This window comes from Fusarium poae, chromosome 3 (genome assembly GCF_019609905.1).
Source record: "Fusarium poae strain DAOMC 252244 chromosome 3, whole genome shotgun sequence".
Classification (NCBI taxonomy): Eukaryota; Fungi; Ascomycota; class Sordariomycetes; order Hypocreales; family Nectriaceae; genus Fusarium; species Fusarium poae.
The window spans coordinates 7,959,051-7,980,785 of record NC_058401.1 but is presented as its reverse complement, the minus strand read 5'-3'; the positions used below and the strand labels follow the sequence as shown (position 1 = coordinate 7,980,785).

Genomic DNA, 21,735 nt, shown 5'->3' with positions numbered 1-21,735 from the left:
AACTGAATGTCAAATACCCCGATCATTGATGAACCCATCTGATGGTGCATTATATATAGAGTATAGCTAGTCTAGGTAGTGTAAATTCTTCCGAGCAACTGCTTCCCCGTAATAGGATGGTAGTAATGGAACAGTATAACGTTAGCACAGATCTGGACCCTCCCACAACTCAGATAGTTAGTCCAAGCTCATTTGTGGGATAACTATTTTTGAATAATGGAACAAAAAGATCATGTATCCATCCTTGCTCAAAGATCTCGTGCCAGAATTGATAGGGCTCCAAACGCAAATTCTTTCGGACAATGATTTCCTATATAAACTCGTTTTCGTACTCGCCGTATTCCCACCACTTTATGAAAGCATTGTCACCAACTGAAAATAAAGTACACATCAGGTTGAGTAACCACCATCCAGCGATGTTAGACACTTTGAGCTCTCCGGTGACTGTCTGCGGAACTAAAGCTGGCGATACTTCTTGGCCGCCTTCTACTTTGAATAGAACTTGTATCGCGTCTTGTGATTCTTGGCTGTTGAAAGTCTTCAGAGCCATTCCTCTTATGCTTTCCCAGGTCACCAAGCCCACGAACCCTTTTCAAGACTTCATAAAAAACGCCGTGCCCCTGTCTTGGGGGTTCTTCTGTATTTTGACGATGCTTTCTGACTCGTCTTCCGTATTTGTTAGCTTTTTGTTACAGCAGTTAACGATGGAAGTTCACCGACCTTGATTGTAACAATATTGATGAATGTTTAAAGAAATGTTGTAGTCTTTTGATATCGATGGCTTGTGTAAATATGTCCTTATTAATGCCGAGGTCAGCCAGACGTTGCCATGTGGCTGCATCATTCAACCTTTCCGGAAGCTCAAAAACGGATTCGTTGAAGTTCATAGCTTCCATGATGTGATAGCATAGCTCATTTACAGAGTAAACAAGCAGAGCAGGATAGTCCGGTAAAGCTTGTGAAGCAATGCCAACGGAATCGAGGGGAGGTGAATCACTCCATGATTCAACAACAGGAAAAGAGTTGGATGTCGGGAATTCCCCCAATATCCAACTCTCAACAAGATCAAGAGAATCAGGCGCAGGCATTTCTTGGAGGCTTTTGAGTATACCTTTTGGCTGTCTATTGTGCTGTGGGGTGTTCAGTTTCTGACGTTCACTTAGGACGGACGCCGACCGTCCAGACGATGACACAGAACTCCTCATCCGCATCTTCTGTCGGGCAGTAGCTAGATCGTCTAGCTCTGGAATATGCATATAATCGATACAGGTAGCTGCAATGGTCATGTGACAACTTGCGATATAATCGCTCGAGTTTGTTTCAAGAAGCGCAAAGCCTCCATTCTTAAGAAGAAACCAGCGAACAGACTCGTGAATGATCTGTACAAGACGAGCAGAGCCTTGTTCATGGTCAAGGGATCCCGCACCCGCATGAATGGATGAAGCCCCAGAGGCTTTAATGTTAAAAGGTTCAGGATGCTTTCGACTTACTTCTAGCAAGCCTCTTGAGAGATTTCTGATCTTTCGTTCAAGTTGTTCGTCAGTTTCTATAAATTCATTCGATTCTCGCCATTCGCGGAGGGAACGTGGTGGAGCTGGTGTAATGAAAGCCATTATGTGATGCCATTCATCTAACCGCAACGGCCTTGCTGCTGCGATAGCCCACTGAAACATTCTTGTCGCAACTGATACCTCGTTCTTTTCCAATGACCTGATCTTGCTTTCATATAAGCTTTGGAGTTCTTTGGGCGTCTGGTGTATAAGCTCTTTGACTCTTTTCAAGCTGATACCTTTGTCATACTGCTCGAGTACTTTGTCCACTACCAGGACGACCCACAAGAAATTGTCTTGTGCCAGAAAGAACATCAGCGACTTTAAGTCTTGTTTCCAATCATTGTCCCCTGGAGAGATCCGTGCGTCAAGTCGATCTCTGATGTAATTGTGAAGGTCTTGTCCATAGGGAAGTTCCAGCTGTACACATCCATTAATAGAGACATGGGGGAAATTCCGACAAGACAGACAAACTCTGAGGTGACGAAATCTAAACGAAAACACCAATCTTCTCCAAAGTTCAGCTTGCTTGCTCTCGGCTGCATCATCTAGCTCGTCTAGAGCATCTATAAAGATGAAAACGGAGGGGCATCGGAGATAACTGGATAGGTCGCTAATAACCTCTATAACGAGAACCTCCAATTGTTGCTCGGTCCATTCCGTTGGTTCTATTCTGATGCACTTCAGAACTCCTTGAATACAGTTGCTTGTTATCAGGTATGAAGAATCTACCACGAGTCTGAAATAATATGGCAACAGTTGACATAGTAGAGAACGAAGCAATCCAATTGTGGAATGGTCAAGGGGCCGACCTCGTGCGTTGACAAAAAAGCTTGCAGAAGCAAACTTTTCATTAGATGTAGATTGCATATCTCGGACAGCCTCCTTCATCAAGACGGATTTCCCTGAGCCTGGGTTGCCCTTGATGAATAGAAGACGGTCACTAGGGTTAGGACTTGTGCGCCACGACCCATAGACAGGATTTTCAAATAGCCATTGCAAGGTGTTGTCTGATGGAGGTGAAATCGATTCTTGTCGGTAGTGCATACCTTCAAAGCCAAGTGACTCAATGAAAGCAGCTAACATACTTGGCGTGAGTCGTTCCGGATTATTCTCTCCAATCTCAGGCTCCACATTAGATGGATATATAGTCCTATCGCTGTTTATTCGTAATTGAGAGGGCCCTCTCTCTTTGACTAGATCGTGGCATTGGGTCTGAGCGGTCTCGATTCGACTGTAAATGTCTCGAATCTCTCCAGAGACCTTGATATAGTTGGGATCTGTGCCACTGCGGAAACGACAAATCCCAAAATGGTTGGCCTGCAGAGTTTCTGCATGTTCTCTTGGGTCTCCAATGATTGATGAAGAATCAGGTACAACCTTTGCGCCGAGAACCCCAAAGTTGAACCCACTTAGGCCAAGACCTTCCTGGATGGTTTTCACCCGAAAGTCGTATTTCTGCCAGAGTCGAGTGAAAGATTCGTGAGCGCGCTGCAGGTCGTTGTTCCCCAGACGAAGAGCGTCTAGGATAGCTGCTGTTGTTTGGAAGCCCAGACTGTTCAGTACTACTCGGGCTCGCTCCCCGATCGCCGAAAATTCAGGGCTTCCTCTATGTGGAGTCCCGAGAAACACAATTGCAGCTGTGTATTCCACGATTCCTCTGAGACGGTCTGTATCTGCAGTTGACGACAATGCTAGCATCTAGAGCATAACTAAGTTTAGAACGAATAGAGAGATTAAAAACGATTACCTCTTTCACGAGTATTCCGCCGAGACTGTGGGCTATAAATATCAATGGACGGTCCAGGACGAATCTCGCTCGGCCTAAAGAAAACAAGAAATCTTTTCCATGTGCGAGAATACTATTCATATTTGTTGGTCCCGAAGTGTACTTCGTCACTTTTGTATCGTATCCGAAGGTCAAGATCCGAGCTTTTCTGCAGTCGTCTGGTAACAAATCGGCCGGCCAAAATGTTTTGAGGGGGTCACTGTCTGTAAGGACAGGAATTTCCTTACTGACAGTGCCAACATGAATGCTATCCTGGTCATTCTTGCTTGATGACCCTTTTACCCAAGCCTTTAAACTGTCTCTAGCGTCAGATAATTTCGAAGAGTTCGACTTTGATGTTCCTGATCGCTGTTCGTGCTTTTGCTGTGCCCCTGCACGCCTATGCTCTTGTTTGTATTTCCACGTTTTGTAGGGATGGCCTTTCAGACCATGAACCATAACAATGCTTGCCTTCTTTCAGTATATGCACATTTCTCTGTACCAATTCTCACTTACTCAACTATTGGAACCTCGGCTGGTTCGTAGACAACACTTATCCCCGTTGAGGCGATCGACCCTGCCGACAGTTTGGCTCTTGGATGGAAACTATTCTGGCTATCCATGATGGGTAGTGACTTGACAAAAGACAGAGAGGGGTGTGTTGTGAAGAGGAAAAGCTGACACTTGAAAACGAGGCTGTGAGATAGTCACGTGGTCTACATGTAAGCATCGGTGTTGATGCTCACCCAGCAAATTCCAGATGTGAAAAGCGGTTCCCAATTATTTGCTACAATGTCCAATTAATGAGGAATTTGACTATACAAGTAATTTAACATGGGGTAGTTCTCCAATCCATACATTGCTGCCAGTACAAATAAGTTCATTCTACGACAGACTACTTAATTTAGCAAGTGATCTGTCTGATCTTATTGACCCGGACCTTTATCAGCATCTAGGTTCAAAAACTGTATTTTTTTTATGAGTTGATTTTTAATGTATACTTCGGGACTTACGCCTCGGACATCTTCATATAATAGATCTTATTGACCTATACAGATAATATTTATCACACATGTATTGGTAATATGAAGGTTTGGTCAAGGCCCTGTGATGAAGGAGATACTTTCTCAATGTCTATGAGCATACACGGTGGCCTCATGGCAAGGTGGAAGCTTTTTGATATCGTGATGGAGTACATATTACATTACACACCACACTGCAATCTTGCGGTTGTGGACTGGGGTTATGAGATTTATTGTGTTCTATCACCGATCTCCGGTCAGATGGTGCGTTAGGTTACTTGCATGACGTGAAGTCCAGGAGTCGCTCAACTATGGACTCAGTCAACTTGTGATCATCTCATGTCAATTTGGATATAGCATGATATGCATGCAAATTACTAATCCTTATCGAACGTGCTACTATAAACATTATCGCTTCATTCTCAGTCTTTATCAAAAGTCCACAATGGCGCGCATTGCACGAGATGGCGGAGCTCTGGATGCGGAGAAGAATATGTAGCAACGTAGACTGAGTGGTGATATGAACGGATACATTACTTGTGTCTGCAGATCGATCAGCTTTGGTATGGATGTGATCTCTCCGGTGATGAACTTACTGCCGCTCTGTACGAATTATGTTTTAATGCTCTGGTGCGTTTGTAATGCCTGGCCCTGTGTCGGTCGGGCTAGGTCATAGTTCGTAGGCATCGCCTGCGGGTGTATTGGATGTTGGAGGGTTGCCCAGACAGCTGGGTGAGGATACTGAGGTCAATTGCGCTAGATGCGACAATCCATCAGCCATTAGCCAGCTTTTGTTTGGTGCTTTTCGAGGCGTAAGTCCCGAAGTATACATTAAAAATCAACACAATAAGAAACACTGTTTTTGAACGCCATTAGCCAGCGATACAACGCCATCCCAAGCCTTGACGCTCTTTGTCTCGTTCTCAATTTCCATTTCATCACGCTTGCGCTTCTCTCCCCGTGATGTTTCCTCCGGGGCCTGTGTCTTGAGACCAGCGAGCAATTGTCCAGCGACTCGCTCCGAGAAGCTCGCGTGCGGTTCGAATGGGACCTGAATATGTTGGATCGCTGGCCAGACAAGATTATCCATGTCTTCGGCCGGATTGTCAAGCGCGCGGAGGAATTTCGGGGGGATGTCGGCCTGGAAGACATGTGCGTTTGTGGTATCGGAGGTGCTTGTCACACATAATCGGACCTGGGCAAGTAAGTGTCAGCGAAATAAGGAACGAGGGAGCAAGGTCTGGCGTACGAAATAGTCTTCTCCCATCCCCTTCTGAGCCTTCCATTGGAGTTGAGCTAAAGAGATCATAACGCAGACCAAGTAGGGGTCCTCAAACCATAGGGCGGGAGTTAAGTTTCGCAATCGGCGCTGGTAGAGTCTCTCGGCGGGAAGATTGGAGGAGCCAGGCACGGGATGGCGTCTGGGCTTGATGGCTCGCTCTCGCTTCCTCACGAGTTCATCGTAGCAAAAGTTTCCGACGATCGGCCGCACCTGGAGGTTGTATGCGTCGCTTAACGTGAAGACATCGCACTCTGGTACTTGGAGGTTGAGTTTGTTGTAGACGAATTGGGGTCGAGTGCTGGCGTTGATGATGCCATGAGCACGCATCAATTTGCTGAATGCGGCGAACTTTGTTTTCAGAAATTGGCTATCTATCAGCATCGGAACAATTCGTGCAAGGTAGCGATCGGGATCGGTGTCGCTGTTTGGCGAGAGCGGTGGCGATGGTGGGAGGGCGAAGGAGGGCGAGGCAGAGTCGACGTGATTGAACTGGCAGTGAAGGACTTGGAGGTGTTTGGAAGTCCAGAAAAGAGGGTGGACATGGAAGCGCCCGTTCTCGACGCAAAGTCTATGCAGAGACTTTGTTATCGGTGTCCGCTCCTCCATCGCTCACACATATCGCATGTGCGATAATGATTTGGTTTGGCACACGCGACTGAACTGAATGACGCGACATTCCATTCATTTGGCGGGGCTGGATTTACGTCTCCCCGCTATCTAGGATTGGTTGACTTAGATGATTTGGTTCACCTGGCCTCGCTTATCTTATCTACACTTGCCCGCTGACGCGCTGCTGTAAGTGAGCGCACGGTACTGGCTACCTAGCTGGAATCTATCTCAATATCAATTGTGTAGGTATGGAAAGGAATTGCATATTACTATAAAAGTAAGTGAGAACTCATGACTTCTTTGATAGGAGGTAAGTTACCGTTTAATGACACTGTATAGCTGATTGCTATATATAAGGTTAAACTTATACTCCAACAGGGAGACTCAAGAGGTAAGCAACCAGTAGAAGAATCACAGCTAATTATCAACGGCCATTCCTACCAAACCGCGGATGTTGTCTAAAACGCCCCTTCGTCCCTTGATATCGCTCAGATCAAACCAGTGGGTTGCCGTAACCTTCAGCGGCTCAGATGGAATCTGTCCGAGGTTCAAATCTTCGAGATACGTATCTGTCACATGGAATTCCAAAAAACACACGTAGTGGCTTGTGGCATTTATGATAATTGCTGGAGCGTAAATCGATGTGAATGAGCGTCCGGGGATAAACCAGATGCTGATAAGATAAGCGAGTTCCACTGTCGACGTGCAGGGTAGCCACTGGGATCAAAACACCATCAACAGACCACCATTATCAGTGGCTACAATGGGACTATCTACATATAGAGAGGTTGAATGAGCTTTGCACTTTCGTGTATCCAAGTAATACCTCTGACCTAAGGTAACCTCTTGACTGGAGTATAGACACAAAATGCAGGTCAATCTGAGAGCCGTGAGAGAAGTCGAGACAGCATTTTGATCTGAAGCTTCTACCATGTGACGACACCACTCGTTCTAGAGTATCCTAGAGTAGACATGTAATGCAGACCAAACAGATTATTAATAGATTTCAATAACAACATCCATAAAGCCGGTTTCTCTGTCGCTTATCATTAGATGGAACGCAGTCACTATAAAATCATGTCATTACGGTAAGTAGTAATACCTCGTCATCAATGTCGCTCAATATTACAATACAAATTTGTTACAGATTACTGAATATATCCATTACATCAATTCCAAAGAATGAATCATTCTCTTGATCCCACAATGTCTCGATTGGTGCGTACAAAGGTGAAATCAAAGACGCTGTATCTGGGATCATGGCCTGGGGTATAGGAGGCTAGAAGCTGATTAGAGTGGTAGGGAAACGCGACGCGAAAACATACAGTGAGAGATCTTGCTACCTGTCCAGTATTGGGAGTGGCGAGTGTAGGAATACTAGTGGCTTCGGTGGTTCCCAACGCAGAGAAGCTTCCATCATTCGGTCGAAGAGCGTTTTGCGATTCTTTCAGTATACCTCGTGATGTCAACTGGTTGATGTACTCCCGTGCGATATATGTAAACTCGCTGATAAGAGACCCTGGCAGTGATCCTCCACTCGCAAACTCGATCCGGCTAAAATGCCCTCCTGCAATATCGAGAAGTGCGAGATTGCTTCTTGTATCAGGCGATTTGGGGTCGCTTATGACGTGATCAAAAAGAACGAAAAGAGCACAGATCGGAATACCTGCCAAGATCCTGAGCGGAAGGTTAAATTAATTCTGGTGTCATTAACAGTCGAAAAGACCAACCATAGGGGTGTGGAGGGCTCCACGTCAATATATGTAGTAATCTCAAGAATGGATCGAGAAATCTCTATGAGCAGTTCTCTGTACGATGGCTTTGTCAGGTCGTTCTCAGGGTCCCCATTAATCTGCAGTCTACTTCTTAAAAGAATGAGTTTGAAGCTGTAGTACAGATAATTGACCCAAATCGCTATCGAGCCTTTGACTGGTCGACGATACAAATGGGGCTTGTGAGAAGGCGCAGGTCGAAGGTCTTCTGAAATAGACATTCGCCATTGCTCAAGATCCTGTTCAAGTTGACTCAAGGTGCTAAGAAAATAGTTCGGTCCCCTGCCACAAATACCTGGGGAAAATAATGTCGTCAATGCCCGTGACAATAAGCGGCAATGTCGGGCAATTGCCAGAGCCCAATTGAAGTTTCCAAAGTTGGATTCCGGCACATGAGGCAAGGGTGTTACGATATTGGCGTCGATGAAAACCTGGGATGGTGAGCGAAAATCTCAATGTCAAGCTTGAGATGAAGCAACGTACCGAACTCCGTCCAAAGTGGAAGCTAGACATCTTCTCTATTGCATACATGACCCAGAATACACGATGAAAAGATTTGGCAAAAGGACCTTTGGAAAGTAAAGGTGCCAGATCTTGGGCCATGCGAGCTGCATCAGTCATGATCTTCTCCTCGATGGAGAGACATGGAATGCCTAGTGCATATACCGCAGCAGCAGTCATAGCTTGGAGAGCTACCAACGACTTTCCAGATTTCACTATATCAGGAAGGAGAGGCGACGCCACAGAGAACAATTCCCAAGCTTTGCCTTTACCAGGTTCAAAACTACCACCGCCATCGTGCAAGCAACCCAAAGCCAGGACTGAGTGATAAAGCGCAGAGAATGCTGAGTCGTTACTAAAGATACTGTTGAGATTGCCTGTAGCGACGGTTGTATCAAAACATTCGCGGTCCAGAAAAGGAAACAGAGGATGAACTCGCTCATAGTAGACTAGACAAGAAATAATCAGGCCGAGGTGGTATAATATGTAGTTTTGATGCACTCACTCATTATATACTTTGCTGCTGTTGCGTGGTCGAGCAATGGAAGACCTTGTTCAAGACTGTAAACAGCAGATATGCTACTTGTCGGCTTCACTTTGTTTTTGATAATTGATGAGATCCTGCGCATCAGATCATCAACCTTGTTGTTTTGAAGTTTTGCAGAAAGAGTTTCCAGTCTGCTGTCAGAGAAGAATGTGACCCTTGAGGTACCGCCTAAGAAAATGTTAAAGTTGAGTTTGAGCATGATGCAATTTCACGTACTAAGTAAGCCGATACCCTGTTCAATAGTTAGTAGTGAAACTATGCAATGCAGTTACATAGCGACCATGGGTCCATGAGCTATAAGAGACGTCTGGCGACTTACCTTGAGAGAAAAACGTTGCTCTTTACCTGCCAAATCATTTGAAGGCATCCCAAAAAGGATACGATCGATGAAGATATCGCCTTCTGTAAATTGCAAAATTTCCTTGTTGTCGCGACATTGGTTCGTCTGGTCGTTTGAGTAACATTGTCTAAAATTGCTCACTAGAACAGTACTCACTGGAGATCTTTCTGATGGCAAGACCGGCGTTGGGGGCTCAGTAGAAGCGGAACCTGTGGTATTGCCCAAGATTAAAGATTTATTGACTGGTATAATGTCAGATGGGATTGAAGCCAGGATTTATAGAGGTATACCATTTTTTCTCAGTGGAATCTTGCGATGTCCAAAGTGACAGGCATCTTTCCGTTCCTAATGCACATCAGCCTCAACGTCGCATTGCAGATCGGGACCAGTACATACGTTGCAACTTGAACAAGGCGGAGGATAACCTGCTAACAATCAGAAAATACAAGTCACATGGTTGTCGATCTTACCGGAACATCGGATCTTTCTGCTTTTGCAAGAATCACATGCTTTAGATTTTTGAGGGCCACGGAGTCGGCGTTGAGTTTGAGTCGGAGTTTGTGACATGTTGAAAACCCGCAGCTAAAGAGATAACAAATTGACAATTCCCGAAGCTGGAGACGGCGTTTCTTTAAGGATATAGACAAAACCTGTCAGGAGAAAAACTACGGCGCCGACATTCCTTATTGGGTTTAGTGTTGACTAATTGCGCCTCACTTATCCCTGTAAAGACTAGGATCGGAATCGAGGGTAGACAGGCCTAGTGGGTAGCAGAAAAAATGACCTCCTAAGTCTTAGGTTACAAAACTAAATAGTCTAAGAGCCATAGTCTAAGGGGCATAAAGTGGCCTATTAATTTCGTCTCTTACTTACAGCGGCCAATTTTTCTGATACCCTGAGGCAGGCATCATGGATATTGTGATCATGTCTTCAACGCCGTTGAAAATTGGAAAGCGGCATGGAAGATGACGTTTGAGGAATTGGAGGTTGGCACGGCTCATAATTAAGGGGACTTGGACGGGATTAATAGCTGTTTGTATAAAGGTATGTTAGGTTAGTCCATACCACCCATTATCGATCAAACACTGCTACATCACTCGTTTATCTTCAACTTCCACCTTTGACTCTGCCGTGCCTAATAATCCAGCCATGTCTATCCCTTCAAACAGTGAGAATGGCACTTCGGTGGACGAAACCACTGGGCCCATGGCTCAGCTAGCTCGAAGATTCTCTCTCACACGCACTTACTCGGCTTTATCGGCCAACATCAACCCTTTCCTTGCCAAAGATGCCCGATTGGATCCCAAGTCGCCTGACTTCTCTCCCGAGTATTGGGTTAAGTCTATGCTTCACGCCTTTTCTCAGGATGTAGAGAAGTATCCCCGTCACACTGCTGGTGTTTCTTGGCGAGGGCTGAGTGTTCATGGGTTTGGTGACCCAACGGACTATCAGAAAGACGTACTCAACGTTGCCTGGAGAGGTCCTCTCGGTGCGTTCGATTGGTTTGCTAATCGGAAGCAGAAGATAAACATCATCAATGATTTTGATGGGCTGGTCGAAAGTGGGGAGCTACTGCTTGTGTTGGGCCGTCCAGGAAGGTAGGTTATCAGTCACAATAACCGACTCTTTGTTTATGTCTAACAAATGATATAGTGGTGTTTCGACTCTACTCAAAACTATCGCAGGGCATACCCATGGCTTGCATATGGACAAGTCTTCTGAATTCAACTACCAGGGTAACTCAATCCACTCTGTTGTCTCTCATCAACTAACTCTCCAGGAATCCCTTTCGATCTCATGCACAAGAACTTTCGGGGAGAGGTCATCTACCAAGCCGAGACAGACATACACTTCCCTCAACTGACAGTAGGCGATACGCTGTTATTCGCCGCATTAGCCCGTACGCCTCAAGAGCGAGTTGCCAACATATCGCGCAAAGTCTACGCCGAGCATCTCCGAGATGCTGTCATGGCCATGTTCGGTATCCTCAACACTATCGACACGAGGGTAGGAGATGACTATGTCAGAGGTGTCAGTGGAGGTGAGAGAAAGCGAGTCAGCATCGCAGAAGCCACTCTCGTTCAGAGTACTACGCAATGTTGGGATAACAGCACTCGAGGTTTAGACAGTGCTACCGCTCTCGAGTTCGTCAAGAAGCTTCGACTTGGCACTGAGCTTGGTGGTGCTAGTGCAATTGTTGCCCTCTATCAAGCTAGTCAAGCCGCTTATGATGTGCGTGGATAGTGCAATGTCGAAACGTTCTCAATTGCTAACTGTTATTGCAGGAATTTGACAAAGTCCTTTTACTGTACGAGGGTCGACAGATCTACTTTGGTCCAACAAGCTACGCGACTAGATACTTTACCGACATGGGCTTCGAATGTCCTCCACGACAGACAACCGCCGACTTCTTGACATCGTTGACAAACCCAGTCGAACGCATCATACGCCCTGGCTATGAACATCTTGTTCCTCGCGGCCCTGACGACTTTGCCGATCAGTGGAGGATGAGTCAACAACGAGAGGCGCTACTCCAAGACATAGCAGCTTTTCAGCTTAAATATCCTCTCGATGGAAAGCGTGTGGAGAATCTGAAAGATATTAGAAGAACACAGAAAGCTCGGTTCATGTACGCGAGTTTCCATTATCATCACTTCCCACCAAGCTAACTTTTTATCAAGGTCCGACAACAGCCCTTTTACTATTTCCGTGCCCATGCAGATCCGGTTGTGCATTGGTAGAGGAGTCAAGAGACTTCTCGGTGACAAGACTTTCTTTATAGCTACCATCTTGGGAAACTTCTTCATGTCTCTTGTTCTCGGAAGTGTCTACTTCGACTTACCCAGCAGTGCCGAAAGTATGAATAGTCGATGTTCAGTTCTTTTCTTTGCCATTTTGTTCAACGGCTTGAGCAGTGCTCTAGAGGTACGTCACTACACATTTTATCTGGACTCGTCTAATGTTTTGTAGATACTCGCACTTTACAGTCAGCGACCGATTGTAGAGAAGCATGCGAGATACGCTTTATATCGACCATTGTCCGAAGCAGTCTCTTCCGTCTTCTGCGATCTGCCGTCCAAGATTATCTCAACCCTCGCGTTCAACATTCCTCTTTACTTCATGGCCAACCTCCGTCGCGATGCCTCATCTTTCTTTATCTTTTTGCTCTTTGGTTTCACAACCACTCTCACCATGTCTATGATCCTGCGAACCATTGGCCAATCTTCAAAGACGATCCACCAAGCATTAGTTCCTGCCACCATTTTCATCATTGGTCTCGTCATCTATGCTGGGTTTGTTTTGCCGATTCGAAACATGAAAGGCTGGCTCAGATGGATCAACTATGTCAATCCAATCGCCTATTCTTACGAGTCCCTGGTCGCCAACGAGTTCTCGGGAAGGACATTCCATTGTCAGACGATGATACCGTCTGGTCCTGGGTACGAAGGTGTTGAGCCGACGCAGCAAGCGTGCTCTGTTACCGGCGCTGCTCCAGGGCAGGATTTTGTTGATGGTGACTTCTATATTGGAAATGTCTACAAGTATTATGATGCTCATATCTGGAGGTGTGTTTACGGATTAGACCGTCATTCTAGGTCTTGGCTAACTCAATAGAAACTACGGTATCCTAATCGGCTTCATCATTTTCTTCACTTGCACGTACCTCGTTGCGGCAGAGTTCTTTTCATCCAATCCCTCCAAGGGTGAAGTTCTCGTCTTTCGCAAAGCTAGTAAGGGTCGTCGTACAGGAGTGGATGAAGAGGCCGCAAAATCTGATATCCCAACCCACCGAAGCGACAACCATGATATTTTCGACGCGAAAACCGACATGACTCCCAGCCCTGCCACTTTCTGCTGGAAGGATCTCTGCTACGACATCAAGGTTAAGGGACAGACACGACGTATCCTCGACGGGGTAAATGGTTGGGTACAGCCAGGAAAGATCACTGCTCTAATGGTAAGTAGCCGTCCGAATAACAAAGGTATTTCTAACAGGTACAGGGAGCCACTGGAGCTGGCAAGACGACACTGCTCGACACACTGGCAGATCGCATTACCATGGGCGTTATCACTGGCGACATACTTGTCAACGGACTTCCGCGGGGCAAGTCATTCCAGAGAACTACCGGCTACGTACAGCAGCAGGATATCCATCTTGAAACATCAACAGTGAGAGAGGCGCTTCGATTTAGTGCCGTTCTTAGGCAGCCCTCGTCGCTTTCGAAAGAGGAGAAATATCGGTATGTGGAGGAGGTCATCAGCTTGCTAGAAATGGACCTGTACGCAAATGCAGTTGTTGGAGTTCATGGAAACGGTATGTGTTATGGCACTATTATACAAGATATTGGCTAACATTTCAGGTCTCAATGTGGAGCAGAGAAAGCGGCTGTCGATTGGTGTAGAGCTTGCCGCCAAACCAGACGTCCTCATCTTTCTCGATGAACCAACATCTGGTCTTGACAGCCAGACAGCCTGGTCGATAGTCACTCTCATCAAGAAACTGGCGAATCATGGCCAGGCAATTCTTTGTACCATTCATCAACCATCTGCTCTCATTTTTCAGCAATTTGATCGTCTCCTCTTACTTGCAAAGGGTGGAAAGACCGTCTATTTTGGCGATGTAGGTGAGAACGCTGCTGTCATGACTCAGTATTTTCAGAGCTTCGGTGCCACGCCATGCCGATCGGATGAGAACCCAGCTGAATGGATGCTTCATGTTATTGGTGCTGCACCTGGCGCTCACACAGATCGTGACTGGGCCGATACTTGGAAAACCAGTCCACAGTATGACTCTGTGCAAAAGGAATTGGCCGTTTTGACGCACCCAAACCAAGTTGGTGATTCCAACGATCATGATACTCCTTACGCTGCACCGTTTATGAAGCAGTTTTTGACTTGCACCAGGCGTGTCGCCGAACAATATTACCGAACACCCACTTACATATATGCCAAGTTGCTACTTTGTTTGATCACGGTTAGTCTCACACTTTTTTGAATATGGTACATACTTACTGATTGCATGAAGAGTCTTTTCATCGGCCTCTCATTTCAGAACTCGCCTCTATCACTACAAGGACTCCAGAACCAGTTGTTCTCAATCTTTATGCTACTCGTTATTTTCGCGTTCCTCGTTTACCAGACCATGCCCGGGTTTGTCGCTCAGAGAACACTTTATGAAGGTCGAGAGAGATCATCAAAAACGTATGCATGGTACAACCTTGTATTGGCCAATACCGTTGTCGAAATGATGTGGAACTCTGTAGCGTCTCTGGCACTTTACTTGCCATTCTATTTCCTTGTCGGTATGTATAAGAATGGACGCGCAACAGATACTCAGGATGAACGTGGTGCTTTGATGTTTCTCCTCGTCTGGGCGGTTATGGTGTATGAAGGTACCTTTGCACATATGTGTGTCGCCGGAGCACCGACTGCCGAGGTTGGCGCGACACTTTCATTGCTGCTTTTCATGATGACACTTGTTTTCGCTGGGTGAGTTTTACTTTTATGACTTGACTAGTTAATATCTAACAATTCTCAGTGTTCTTGTTCCATACTCGAAACTTCCCGGATTCTGGACCTTTATGTATCGCCTTTCTCCCATGACCTACATTATCGGTGCCATTGTCTCAGATGGCATAGGAAAGCAACAAGTTCAATGCTCCGACATTGAGTTCCTGCAGTTCCAAGCACCAACGAATCTCACTTGTGAGGAATATGCTGGGCCATTTGTGGAAATGGCCGGAGGCTCATTACAAAACCCTGAAGCGAGCCAGACTTGTCTGTACTGTCCGATTGCGTCGACGGACTCGTACCTCGCTACGCTCACCATCAACTACGACGAAAGGTGGAGGAACTTTGGACTAATCTGGGCTTTTATTATCTTTGACATCGTGGCTGCTTTAACTGCTTATTGGCTTATCAGAGTCCCCAAGACAAACTTGAAGCTTAGATTTTGGAGGAAGTAGGATATTCAGAGGATCTCGTGTTGAATGTTTAATCCCCTTATAGCTTAGATCAGACCTTTGGTTGGAACAGGGGTTAGTTACTTAGTTAGTCAGGGGTTGCCTGAGAGTAGCTTGCTTGGACCCGCGACACCAAACTGGTAGCGGTATAGCATCCACTGTCGAGAGTCAATAGTTCACTTCAGCTCTCAATAGTTCAACCACTATTTAATTTTCCGCTTGGCATTGTTACCGACATTTCCGCAGCCAAGAGAAGAGTTTATTTAACCTAGTGGCTCTCAAATCTTCTTTTCCTGCTCCTCCTTTTTTATTTCCTCTCTTTTTCGTTTGTCATTGTAGGCCTTCAACATCTTTTGACATCATGGTCCAAGCTAAGATTATTACTGTAGCTTTGGCTGCTTGCTTTTTTGAAAGTGTCTATGCTGGTGCTTGCAAACCTAGATCATCATTGTCTACCGAGGGTCAACCCATCTCGAGCACTGTCGCTTCTGGTGCTTCGAGCATTGCGACCGAAACATCAACCATGGCGGAGACTTTCACAACAGCTGAGACATCTACCCTTGCCATCACCACCACCTCTCAATTCCTCGAGCCGTCATCTACCACTTCCGATTCGTCCACCACGACCACTGCAGCACCAGCTGATCCCGTCTGTGGTCAACATGGTACATGCTCTCCTGCTAGCGATGGCTGCAGAAGTCGCATCGCCTCGAACTCTGCACTCTATCTTGGAGAATGTCAAGATATTTGCCGCGCCGACGCCAATTGCAAGTCTATAATATACGACACCCAGAATGGGAATTGCTTCCTCAACGCCAATATTGCTCAAGACTCGGGATTCTACCAACAATCCTCCCCACGGGTTGAGTGGTACGACAACGCTTGCGATATTGAGAAGCGCGAGCCTGACCCCATCTGCGGTGCTTATGGAGAGTGCAATCAGAGCAAATGCCAGCCTATGGCTGTTTCGGGCTTCTATACAGCCGAGACCTGCCAGCAGTCATGCGCTAGCGACCCCAACTGCGGATCTTTCATCTTTTTCCCTTCTTTCCAAGGTTGCTATACTCTTGAAAAGTCTCTGTTCAAGTCTGGGTTCTACGAAAAGCAGACATCTATTGGCCTGTGGTTTGACCGCGCCTGCAACGTCCAGGTGGCTGAGCCAGTGAAACTCTAGTTTCTTGTATTGCTACTTTACAATATTATTTCTAACCAACCCTAGTGGGTAGCAGAAAAAATAACCCCCTAAGTCTTAGGTTACAAAAATAAATAGTCTAAGAGCTATAGTCTAAAGAGCATAAAGTGGCCCACTAATTTCGTCTTCTAGGCTTACAGCGGCCAATTTTTCTGATACCCTGAGGCCAACCCTTGACATTCTATTTCTACCGGGCGTATGTATTGTTTTAGAAAGTTAATATGCTGTCATTTGTAACCCGCACTTATGTTAATTCTCAATCATGTAATTTGACTTTTCTATACTACCTAGTCTACCTAATTTAGAAATATCTTGCTGGATTTCAGGCCAATAGATTTACACTTGATTGACTTGCGTCTAATGCGGCTTATGGTATTCCTGATCCGTGATGTCAGATACTTACCCTGTGGTTCATTCCTTCGATCCGTAAATATCTCAACCAAACATCACACCACAATGGACCTATTTCCTGATGGACCCTTTCCATACAAAGCCCTTGAACAAGATGAGATACGACTAATCCATGTTCAGTCCAGCGACACAGAACTGATCTCTCTTGACCTTCGCACTGTACAAGCTCCAGCTAACCAAAGATTCTGGGCTTTGTCATATGTGTGGGGACCAACCGACAACCCTGCCACGGTTCTCCTCAATGAACAACCATTCAGCATCACAAGGAATCTTTATCATGCTCTCTATGAGTATCGGCGCTATATATTCACGAATGAACTAAATGCGACAAGTGCATGGTTATGGGTCGATGCTATCTGCATCAACCAGAATGATCAAGTCGAAAAATCCGTCCAAGTTCCCCGCATGTCAGAGATTTACGGTAAATGCGAGCGCGTACTAGCATGGCTAGGCCCGGTTGACGACGAGGAGGAGATGCCAGTCTGCAAATTAGCAGAGAAGTTGATTAATTTTGTATCATCGGTTGACCAAGATCATATCGAAGACAATCGGATCGCATCATTTCTGAAGCTTGGGAAGTCAGGTGCTGAACCTGCGGCTGAAGTTGAGTTGGTTCGAAAGGCATTGAGATCAATTGGTCACCGCCCATGGTTTCGACGAATCTGGATTCTTCAAGAGGCTGTTCTGGCACAGAAAGCGCCTATATTGCTTTGCGGACAGCATGAATTTGGGTACGACATTTTTTTCAAGACTTGGGTTCTGATGCTCAATCCGTCAGAGGATGGACAACTTCTTTATTCATTCATGACGGAGAACCCTGTCAGGTTCAAAGCTATCGAATTAGCGTACAAGAAGATTTTGCAGAACAGAAGCGAAACTGATCAAGAACAAAAGAAAGACTTGGTCGCTCAACAAAAGCAGTGCGCGATTGACATCTTGAAGCTGTTGAATGAAGCGACCGAGTTGGAGGCGACTGTTCCTCATGACCGTTTGTATGCACTACTTGGTCTTTTGGCTTGTGATCCCTTACCACGAGCTCTTCAACCGGATTATACAAAGTCTTTTGAGAGACTTTGCTACGATTTCGTGGTGTTTATCCTCGAACAAACGAAAGATGTCCGGGTCTTGAACCTAGGCACAGCAGGCTGCTTTACAGACGTGCCCTCTTGGACTCCCGATCTCCGAGAGAACTGGATGGCAAAGGCAAATCTCGCGCCTAGTCGTGCAAGTTTCTTTCGAATGGCACCAAATAGAAAGATTCTTACATTGCCTGCAATCATACTTGGTGTGTGTATCTCAACCAGCAGTCCTGTTACTCCAGATACAGATTCTGGCATTATACCAACGTCAGCATTTTTACGATTCGACGAATCTATCATCGCACCGGCTGCAGCGATACGGAGAGTCACTCGCATGTCGGTTATGACTGAGTGGCTCAAATACCACTTTTCAAGCATATATACCGATACACAATTGGAACAAAATCCTGCAATTGTGCAACGGATTATGCTGGCATATACTTGTATGGTCCATCATCAGCCCATCTCGTCTCTTGGTACGAGATATGGTACTGAAGAACAGTTACAGGGTGCATTTGGTATGGTGACAGACCCAATCATTCAAAAAGCCTTGGTTGGTTGCAGTAATTTCGTCTTACAAGATGGAACAGGAGGAAGGCTACTTCACGATACTAACATGGCAGTCATCGGAGATAAGATTTGCGTTTTCCAAGGTCTTTCTACTCCCTTCTTGATAAGATCGAATGACGCAGGTACGGATTGGAGGATCATCGGCCAGGTTTCGAAATGGGAAACAAACGGAGCATATCTACCTGAGGAAGTACTGGAACGATATCATCAGTCATTCGAACAATATCACTTGGGGAATGCGACTGAGTATAACGTCAAGATGTTAGACCTACAATAAGTAGCTTGAGGAAGCGTCCGGGAGCGGTATACTGAAAACGATAAGATAAATCACTCTGCTACGCGATAAGATCAAATTGGAAATAAATTATTGAGTCTGCTTTCGACGAGTTTATCAGGGGATGGTTATGGCAAGCTATAATTGTAATATCCACCAGTCTAAGCATTTTAATTAAAATCATGCTAGCCTGCCCTACGACGAATCGCTGCAGGGGCTAACCAATAACATCAACTGATTTTTAGACTAATATTTTCAGCTTCTTCTTCTTGAGGTTAGCCATTTTTTAGCTCGCACTGAAAAGTTCAAGCATAACGTTCAAAAAGGCGTCTCATTTCCCCAAGCTGTTCTAATGCAGACCTAAAAGATAGTTTTATCGTCTAGACTCAACGCCACAGGGCATAATTCAACTCAGCCGCAGAAAACATGTTTCAGGTTTATTACCATTTAACTATTGCTATACGAGGAACGAGCCATCAGCGGCGCACATTATCACACCAAGGGCGTCGATAGTTTACATCGGCAACCATGATTTTACCCAATTGCGTATAGTCAACTTTGTTAGGAAGCAAACATGCGAGGACATGGGAATCGCAATTAAATAACACTCAACTTAACCATGGTGAAGCGAGTCAGCGTTGGACTTGTACAGTTAAAGTAACTCATGTTGCTGCCGTCTTTTATATAATGAGCTCCACCCGCATGATCTGCACTCCGCTGAGATCTTCCATCCATTCTTTTATTTTTAGTCACTCTTTACTATTCATTCCTTTACCATGCAGTCGATCATTACCTTTGCGGGCTTGGCATTTGCCAACCTTGCTGTCGCTGGACCTTGCAAACCTCTTCCCCAGACTACTGTCTCATCTGTAGACGTCGTTTCCACCACATCGGCTGAACCGACCGTTGTTACCGCTACCCTTGATCCTGTCTCTGGTGTTTCTACAAGTGCAGAGTCTTCCACTGTCTCTGAGAGTGAGACTGGATATGAGTCCAGCACGTATGTTGAGAGCTCTACTCTCGCCACTGTTGTGATTCAAGAGACTAGCTCTGTCGAGACCAGTGCTACAGAGACCACAGCTGAGACTGGTACCACTTCTGTCGAGGTTGAGACATCTGCCACACAGACCAGTGCTGTCGATACCACTGCTGTCGAGACAACTACCGAGGCTACTTCCGTCGAGACCACTGCTGCTGATACCAGTGCCGCCGAAACGACTGCTGTTGAGACTGCTACTGTCGAGACTAGTGCTGCCGAAACCATTGCCACCCAGACCACTGCTGCCGATACTACTACTGCCGATACTACTACTGCCGATACTACTACTGCCGATACTACTACTGCCGATACTACTACTGCCGATACTACTACTGTCGAGACCACTACTGAGGCTACTTCCACTGAGATTGAGACATCGGCCACCCAGACTACCACCGAGACTGCTGCTCCTACTGCCGACCAATCTTGTGACAACGGTGGCATGGACTATGCTATCTACACCCACCAGTTCTACAACTCTGACCCTCCCCGCTTCACATCTTTCGACGCCACCTACTTCCACGATGCCACCCCTACCTACCAAGGCATCACCGAACGTATCGGTATCCAGCCCAACACTGACTGGACTAAGCCTTTCAAAATCTACGAGGACAGCCCCAGCCAGATGTACCAATACAAGGCCGTCAACCACCGCGGTTTCCTCTACGCTCCCGAGTCCGGTACTTACAAGGTTACCGTCCCCAACTCTGACGAGATCACACTTGTCTGGTTCGGTGACAAGGCTATCAACTCGTGGACACGTGGAAACGCCGATCTCGAGCAGGATTACCCTGGTGGCACTTCCCGATCTTTCAACATTGATCTTGAGGCTGGCACTTACACTCCCTTCCGTCTTCTGTGGGCCAATGCTCAGGGTGAGCTGAACTTTATCGCTGAGGTCCAGGCTCCTGGCGGCAAGATTATCGTTAACGGTGACGGTGCTGATAACAAGTACCTCGTCCGTTTTTCTTGTGACGGAACCACCCCAACTTGGCCTGACTTTTATTAAGTATAACACAAAACAGTGACCTATCTTCTATCTCAGAATTACATACTACTTCTTGTACCAAGTTTCAATACTTGATAATTATAATTTTTGCCACAGTCCAGCTTTTGTCTCACCGTAGCACCCAAACTGTTTTGTGAATTGAAATGCAGGGTAATAGTGTTCACATACTAAATTTGCCTCAAGTAATTGGCTAGAATAAGATTGAACGTTTTTGTAGATTTTCTATACATGTAGATGTTGAATTATCGGTGTAATGAAAACAGATGAAGGAAGAAATTTAATATGCGCTATCACATGCATGTGGTAAATCCCTTTCCTTGTACTAGCCCTTTCACAGTAACATTCGCGACAAGCGGTGTTGATAGATTAAGTACATTGAGATAGTACGACATCCCTACTTCTGAACACAAATTTACCAGGAAATTCAAACGACGAGCCTGCGAAGAAACGCATATACAAATGTATATGGACAGGGTTGCTTCCGACTATACCCAAGTGGTACCATCGGCATGACTTACGGTAGCACTCACCCACCACTGCAGTGTTCAACCGAGCTTCCTATCTAGACCATAGCTGCAACGTACCGGCTGCACAGGATGTCCCAGATGCGGAAACACTTACTTGTGCCTTGGTTTTATAGTCGGTACGAATTGATTCTATCGGCATATCTCCTCAAATAGACTTATTGCAACCCCGCAATTGCTATCATATTGCAGACGATATATTTCCCACGTAGCAGCGATCAATAATTAGACCGGGATGAATCATATTAGCTCGTTTCGGTAAATAGATCCGTGGATTGAAGCC

General features: G+C 45.9%; 7 protein-coding genes across 7 annotated transcripts; 4 read left to right on the top strand and 3 right to left on the bottom strand.

The window, feature by feature from the left end:
• Window positions 1-419: 419 nt before the first annotated feature.
• Window positions 420-3,251, bottom strand: FPOAC1_010112 (uncharacterized protein; the record flags this gene model as incomplete). Its single annotated transcript, XM_044854508.1, has 3 exons — window positions 420-666; window positions 721-1,273; window positions 2,363-3,251. The coding sequence occupies 3 exons, from the start codon at window positions 3,249-3,251 to the stop codon at window positions 420-422; spliced, it is 1,689 nt and encodes a 562-aa protein (XP_044707178.1).
• A 1,927-nt stretch (window positions 3,252-5,178) lies between these two features.
• On the bottom strand, window positions 5,179-5,949 carry FPOAC1_010111 (uncharacterized protein; the record flags this gene model as incomplete). Its single annotated transcript, XM_044854507.1, has 2 exons — window positions 5,179-5,535; window positions 5,590-5,949. 2 exons carry the CDS (start codon window positions 5,947-5,949, stop codon window positions 5,179-5,181), a joined length of 717 nt encoding a protein of 238 aa, XP_044707177.1.
• A 1,423-nt stretch (window positions 5,950-7,372) lies between these two features.
• On the bottom strand, window positions 7,373-9,958 carry FPOAC1_010110 (uncharacterized protein; the record flags this gene model as incomplete). Its single annotated transcript, XM_044854506.1, has 11 exons — window positions 7,373-7,510; window positions 7,557-7,908; window positions 7,962-8,434; window positions 8,487-8,953; window positions 9,010-9,219; window positions 9,268-9,283; window positions 9,371-9,496; window positions 9,548-9,633; window positions 9,682-9,736; window positions 9,788-9,816; window positions 9,862-9,958. 11 exons carry the CDS (start codon window positions 9,956-9,958, stop codon window positions 7,373-7,375), a joined length of 2,049 nt encoding a protein of 682 aa, XP_044707176.1.
• A 582-nt stretch (window positions 9,959-10,540) lies between these two features.
• FPOAC1_010109 (uncharacterized protein) lies at window positions 10,541-15,357 on the top strand (the record flags this gene model as incomplete). The annotated part of the gene is made up of 11 exons (XM_044854505.1): window positions 10,541-10,989; window positions 11,045-11,127; window positions 11,172-11,623; window positions 11,677-12,020; window positions 12,073-12,316; window positions 12,362-12,957; window positions 13,007-13,349; window positions 13,394-13,706; window positions 13,753-14,366; window positions 14,418-14,881; window positions 14,931-15,357. 11 exons carry the CDS (start codon window positions 10,541-10,543, stop codon window positions 15,355-15,357), a joined length of 4,329 nt encoding a protein of 1,442 aa, XP_044707175.1.
• A 358-nt stretch (window positions 15,358-15,715) lies between these two features.
• Window positions 15,716-16,528, top strand: FPOAC1_010108 (uncharacterized protein; the record flags this gene model as incomplete). Its single annotated transcript, XM_044854504.1, has 1 exon — window positions 15,716-16,528. One exon carries the CDS (start codon window positions 15,716-15,718, stop codon window positions 16,526-16,528), a length of 813 nt encoding a protein of 270 aa, XP_044707174.1.
• Window positions 16,529-17,002: 474 nt separating this feature from the next.
• On the top strand, window positions 17,003-18,883 carry FPOAC1_010107 (uncharacterized protein; the record flags this gene model as incomplete). Its single annotated transcript, XM_044854503.1, has 1 exon — window positions 17,003-18,883. One exon carries the CDS (start codon window positions 17,003-17,005, stop codon window positions 18,881-18,883), a length of 1,881 nt encoding a protein of 626 aa, XP_044707173.1.
• Window positions 18,884-19,656: 773 nt separating this feature from the next.
• FPOAC1_010106 (uncharacterized protein) lies at window positions 19,657-20,928 on the top strand (the record flags this gene model as incomplete). Its single annotated transcript, XM_044854502.1, has 1 exon — window positions 19,657-20,928. One exon carries the CDS (start codon window positions 19,657-19,659, stop codon window positions 20,926-20,928), a length of 1,272 nt encoding a protein of 423 aa, XP_044707172.1.
• Between the last annotated feature and the right edge of the window lie 807 nt (window positions 20,929-21,735).